At 39.3% G+C, this 6,124-nt stretch overlaps 1 protein-coding gene across 4 annotated transcripts; it reads left to right on the forward strand.

Moving 5' to 3' along the window:
* Positions 1-166: 166 nt before the first annotated feature.
* On the forward strand, positions 167-5,953 carry RWDD4 (RWD domain containing 4). Of its 4 annotated transcripts, none has more exons than XM_085545039.1 (8): positions 167-243; positions 374-505; positions 1,719-1,828; positions 1,944-2,088; positions 2,825-2,939; positions 3,878-3,927; positions 4,003-4,083; positions 4,951-5,953. In XM_085545039.1, exons 3-7 carry the CDS (start codon positions 1,803-1,805, stop codon positions 4,057-4,059), a joined length of 393 nt encoding a protein of 130 aa, XP_085401165.1. In that variant the 5' UTR covers positions 167-243; positions 374-505; positions 1,719-1,802; the 3' UTR covers positions 4,060-4,083; positions 4,951-5,953. The 4 variants fall into 4 exon arrangements, with proteins under 4 accessions (XP_085401165.1, XP_085401166.1, XP_032299916.1 ...); XM_085545040.1 differs by having other exon boundaries at positions 1,723-1,828; XM_032444025.2 differs by having other exon boundaries at positions 374-454.
* Positions 5,954-6,124: the final 171 nt, after the last annotated feature.

A 6,124-nucleotide genomic window follows, 5' to 3' on the forward strand; every position in this document is an offset into this window, starting at 1 on the left:
GACAGAAAAATCCACCAATCGGCACCCCATCAGTTCCTCCCGTCCAATCAGAGAGAGCCCCGCCCCCGTGCCGGAGCCAGTCAGAGGAAGGCGGAAGAGATGAGGCGGACGGGAAGGGAATGGCAACAGCGGCGGCGCTCGCTCCGGCCTGCCGCGCATGCGCGCTAGCAGCGGGGCCGCGCAGCCCCGGGCGGGTGCGCGCGTGGTGCCGGCCGCGCCATGGCGGCTAATGAGGATCAGGAGGTGACGGGGGGAATGGGGGAGTGGGGCGGGGGGGAACGGCCCGGAAGGGGGGGAGAAAGCGGGAAGAGCCGGAGATGCGGAACCGGGAGGGAGCGACGTCTTTGATCGTGTTCTGTGCCCCCCCCCTCAGATGGAACTGGAGGCGCTGCGCTCCATCTATGAAGGAGACGGCTGCTTCAGGGAGCTCAGCCCCGTGTCCTTCCAGTACCGGGTAAGACAGCACCGTGCTCCATAGGCCGATGTCGCTGTTCCCTTGACACAGGTAGCGTTGATCTAAGTAAACTTTATTCTTCGAAAAGACCCATCGTGACCAGCCTGTAGGGCGTCGTTCTGTATGTTGTCAGCTTTAGTTGTCGCCGGTTAAGAAGTCAAAATGTAGGAAAACTCAATTAAGTATCATCAAACTTAATGAGGGAGGTGGTGGAGTCACCAACCATGGGAGTGTTCAAGAAACGCGTGGATGTGGTGCTGAGGAATATGATTTAGCCTGGAAGTGTTGGTAATGGTTGGACTAGATGGTCTTCTAGGTCTTTTCCAATCTTGATAATTCTGTGATTCAGGCAAAAGCAGTAACGCATCGCTCCTGTGACACAATAAGTGCCTTATTGCTGTTGTCTGACACGAAGTTTTACCATTAAAAAAGCATAGTGCAGTAGGTGCATGAGGAAGTCAGAAGGGTTGGGATGTCTCGTTGGTCTCTGGTGGGTCTTACACATAAAACAAAGGTGTTCTGTAATCTGTCTGCTGAGAAACTGAGACAAAAGAAGAGTCTTTACAGGTAGTGGGGAAATGTAGTGTTGTTGAAAGTAAGACTGCTTGGTTTTTAGATGCCCTGCCAAGGAGGAACATGGTTGTGCAGCTTTCTGCATGGATTTACTCATTGCACAGACAGTGCTTTCCTGAGAAAGGGAGAACTTGTATGTAAACCATATTACAGGTTTTCTTCTTTGATACTGCTGGGAACCCGACAGCTACAGTGTAGGTGATGTCTTGATGAATGTTGCTGATGCCTGATTTGAAGTTTAATGTATTTTACCTCTGTGCCAGCTGCTACTGAATGTCAGCTCCTATGCTGTACTGGTACAGACATTGGAAATGAAATAACTTTATGTATCATAGAATCACAGAGCTTGAAGAGACCTCTAAGATAACCTAGTTCCAATCCCATGCGATAGGCAGGGACACCACCATCCAGCCTGGCCTTGAATATATATATGTATATATATGTATAAAACTTATTGTGCTTTTCCTGGGATAAAAACCATGGGTTAGAGATTAATGTTCACATCTAGATAAAAATTTTCCAGATGAAAGTTTTAATTACTGACCAATAACTTTATGAATAAACAGTTGTTATCTTAATTAATTTGATTAGTCTTAGAGAAGAGAAAGACCTGTGTGTTGACAATGTAATCTTTGATAACTGACTGGAAATTGTTGCTTTCTAGTTGTTTTTTTTCCCACTTTCTTTTCAGATAGGCGAAAATGGAGATCCCAAAGCCTTTCTAATAGAAGTTTCTTGGCCAGAAACGTATCCACAAACAGCACCAGTCATATCGATGGATGCTTTCTTCAACAACAGAATGTAAGTATGTATAATAGCTTCACTCCCTAACTTTACTTGTGGGACCTTTTTCATTGATGAGCTTCTTTTCTTCTGTCTAGATTATAGATGAGTTTTATGATTATTTTTTTTTCAGATCTTCAGCTATTAAACAAAGTATATTGGATAAATTAATGGTAGAAGTTGAAGCTAATCTTGGAACTGCTATGACATACACGCTTTTTGAATATGCCAAAGATAATAAAGAGTTGTTCATGGAAAATCAGCCCGTTAACACTGTGGTAAGTTGATAAATTGACACTTAAATCCCTCACTTAAAAATGTAGAAGCAGTTAGTAAAAAACTCACTTCATTGCTCTACTTGTAGGGCTTATACCCAGTATACTGACTAATACATGTCTGTAACTAAACAGTGGCCCATAGATCATGGTGCCACAGTGCTCTGTAGTAATAACTGCCATGTTTGTTATTTTGCTGTCATAGCAAAATGTGAATGGGCCGCAAAGTGACATAAAAATGGAGACTTGGAACAGAAACAAAGCTAAAGAGAACTGGACCAGATTAAAGATGCCTGCTCAGGTGCCAGTTATTGAAAGCTTCCTGGGATGCCATAAATTGCATGAATGTACCTTCAGGATCTTCAGCGAGTTTTGTAGCTTCCTCTTTATTGGCCCTTGTCATGCTGCAGACTTGCTTTGAGGAAAAAGCATTGTTTTTATTTTGGAAGTCTGAATTGCTTCAGACTAATTCACACTTCACCATCAAATTCTGATAGTGTAAGAAGTACCCCTTGCAATTCAGAAAGGGAATAATTCCAGTCTCTTCTTCATGGTTCTTAAAGCTACTTCTGTCATCACTGTATGTTGATTAAAAGCTGCTGACTGCTGATGGCTTTTCTTTTTCACAGCAATGGCACACAGAGGTATATGTGTTTTTACACTGTATTTGTACTGGATTCTGGAGTATGATAGGTGAACTAGCATGCAAAATATTAACAACAGTTTTCACCTTTCCCAGACTTCAGTAAGCAATAGTATTTCTATTGGAACTCCCGATGTACCAGCAAATAAGAAAAAAGACAAAAAGGAACAGTTATCCAAAACCCAGAAGAGAAAGCTGGCTGACAAAACAGGTTTGTCCACTACAGTATTGTTATGTCATTTAGGTAATTAGAGTCAGTAGTCTCTTGCTTATGTGATTAACTGCTTTTAATCTTAAGACAAGCAAAGGAGATCAGAGATTTATGATTCTTGCCTGTGATGATAGTTCTGGTAAAAGCAGCTTCTTGTAGAGTAGCGACTTCAAAGTGTCATTGATTTAATTTCATTTTGTTCTTTCAGTTTGTGACAAAAGTTTTTAAACACAGTGTCTGGGGAAGGCATTTGGGACGCCATAGTAGTCCCTTTCAACAAAGGGAGTAGCTTTTGTTGATAGACCCTGATAAGTAATTCACGTTATTAAAAATGTAATTTCTAAAAGAAAATGTTTGCTGGGAACCCAAAGTAGAACCTTTTAATTAGTTTGTATCCTCAAGGTAGAGGTGCTTCTGTAGTCACTTTGAGCTCTCACTGAAATACTGCATTTTTTATAGGAAAGAGTTCAGTGTTTTAATGTAGCCCTGCTGATGAATTTTGTGTTGAGCTTCAGTTTTTAATAAGAACCTAGGTAATGCTTTGTCAATGCAGCAAAAATCATATCTCATTATAGCAATTTATCTGTGTAACTTACCTACTTTAAATCCATAATTGGCATTCTAAATGCAGGAATCTGTGTGATGATGGCAAAATCTGTTTAAAATTCATGTTGAAAGAATGCACCTCTAATCATTGAGTCAGCTCATTTTAGAATGGTCTGTTAATTCAGGTGGACTGTCTGAGGCCTTTTAGCAGAATTACTTTGAAGTACAGGACGCATTCAGGACAGAAATATGTTTTTTGTCTTCATTGTTTTGTAATGGACAAATAAGATTTATCAGTCTAAAGAACTGTTCTAGTTTATCAGTTCCAAAGAACTGTGTGTGTTGATTTTAATTCATTTGTGCATTGAAAATAAGACCTTGTTATTCTGCAGATCACAAAGGAGATCTTCCTCGAGGATGGAACTGGGTGGACGTCATTAAGGTAGTACAGCAGAATGATAAGCGGTATTATGAGCATATTGCCTCTGTGCATTTGAATTGATTTGTACATCTGAAGAAAATTAATCTGATCTTTTTCTTTCCATCTCTGTTTGGATTTGACCGTGCCATCTGATTCATATGTGTATACATCTAGCATGTAAGTATTTTCAAGTTACCTTTTCATATTGAAAAGATTTGCATGCAATAGCAAGAACAGTAAGACTGTTGCTCATTTTAGATTCTAATTTATGTAGCCCTCAAATGCTTTCCAGGCTTTGCTTGTTCAGAGGAAGTGAGCGTAGCTGCTTGACAATTTTGATAGCAAACTACTTTATTTTACACAACTATAATTGCACAGCGTAAGGCCCAGCACCAGCTCTGGTGTTAAATTACAGCGAGCAAATGATGATGGTGGTTGTAGGCAGTTTTCCTGAATGGAAAGCAGCAGTTTCTACTGGATGTCTTGGAACCTATTTCCCAATAGGTTCACAATATTCAATAATTGTAAAATTAGCTTTAGGAAAAAGAAAAAGGGAAGTAATAAGTTAATGTTTGCGTTGTGTGAATCTCTGCAAGGGAAGTCTTCCAGAGATGTGTGGGGGTACTTTCTCAATTTCTACATCTTCTATTTTGGAGAGCAGGTGACTTGATTGTCAAACTAAATAGACCTTGTACCCTCAGCTTTTTTGTGGTTTGTTTTGTTGGTTGGTTGGTTTGGGTGTTGGTTGTTTGTTTATGTTTTTTTGTTTTGTTTTGCTTGTTTGCTTTCTGTATTTTTGCAAATAGTTTGCAAAATACACAAAGATAGGATTTCAGGTTCAGGAAATAAGCTTATTTAATGCTTAAAGTTAAGGAATTATTTTTGGTGCATTTCAATCCCTTGATACACTATCACATTCAGTCTATAGAATGAATTCAGTATACATGTGGTCTGTGGAAGATGGAAATAACGTTGTTCTTGTTTCCTAATAAATGGAATGGCAGTCTAAACTTTGAACACTTTCTTTTTGTGTCTCTTCTATAGTTAAGCAAAACTGGTTCTAAAGATGATGAATAAAGGACTTTGGTACATGGAAACTCAACCTCTTAATACAGTGCAATTTTGGGTCACCGTCTTTCTCTTAATAGCTTTCTTATTTGTTGAAGTAATCATTTTATAAAGCTCAATTTTCTAACTCGTAAACCTAGACAAACAAGTTTGTCTTGAGACTACGCAGTCTTCTTCGAAAACTAAACTTGCCTTAAATGGAGGTAAAAATGTGAAAAAAGGATACAGAGGGTGAATGTGGTAAAATGAATAGTATTACGTGCGGTGTTTAGTAATTTATATCTTACTCTGTAGAAAAATCCTTTTATAGTGAACCTGATGATGCTATAAACATTTCCTGATGTTGTTATTCCAATGGAAGAAAACAGCACTATAACAGTGATTACTCACTTGACAGCTTAATTCATCCAAATAAATTATTCCATGGAAACAAAACTTTTGTCATTTGTTTATCTAATACAAATGTAGAAGTAGAGCATAAACATTATTGCATCCTGAGGCAGAATTTGTTCTCTGTTAACTCGTTTTTGGCTGAAATAGCAAGTACTAGCGAAAGCAAGGACAAGTGCTCTAGTTTCTCAAAGAAATTAGTGGTTCCAACTAGTCTGCATTCTTTATTCTCTGAAGTATGCATCTGTTAGTCTTTCCCCAGTGTGCATCTTGACAGAAGGTCGTGTGTTTGAGGGGAAAGCAGAGTGTTATCTAGTGTGTCTCTCAATGACTCTTAGATTTTGTAGCTCTTTTACGGGAGAAGTGGGCGTTCTTTGAAGGGTTTTGCTGGCTGAATGGTGGAACAGCGTGACAAGTCAGCACTGCCAAATGTGTTGGAGAAACTTTTTTTCTACTGTGCTCTTATTATCAGAAAGAAAACTCATCTTTACCATATGAATGGTTATTGACTACGAGATGCCTTAATGTGCTTTATCATTTTTGTGCGTTTTGAGATGAACCTTAATAAATACTTATTTATCTGCTGTCATCTGTGTTTGTTTCTGTTTTTTGGATTCCTGTATTGCCTGCTGAATTAATGAGGCTCCACTTGAATTTGCAAAGGATTTTCTCTTACTGAGAGAGCCTTCCTAATGATTGGCAGAAAGATGCTTTCCCTCTTTTAGTGCATGTTTCCATTTCAGTGTAGCTGTGTTTGTTG

Source organism: Coturnix japonica, chromosome 4, assembly GCF_054131305.1.
Source record: "Coturnix japonica strain WE chromosome 4, WE-NBRP24, whole genome shotgun sequence".
NCBI classification, from domain to species: domain Eukaryota; kingdom Metazoa; phylum Chordata; class Aves; order Galliformes; family Phasianidae; genus Coturnix; species Coturnix japonica.

Excerpts from the sequence above, each read along its gene's own strand:
- RWDD4 (XM_032444025.2), top strand. The coding sequence starts at position 220 with ATGGCGGCTAATGAGGATCAGGAG. Across the intron at positions 1,829-1,943 it reads GCTTTCTTCAACAACAGAAT|ATCTTCAGCTATTAAACAAA; the intron begins GTAAGTATGTAT and ends TTTTTTTTTCAG. Across the intron at positions 2,940-3,877 it reads AAAGCTGGCTGACAAAACAG|ATCACAAAGGAGATCTTCCT; the intron begins GTTTGTCCACTA and ends GTTATTCTGCAG.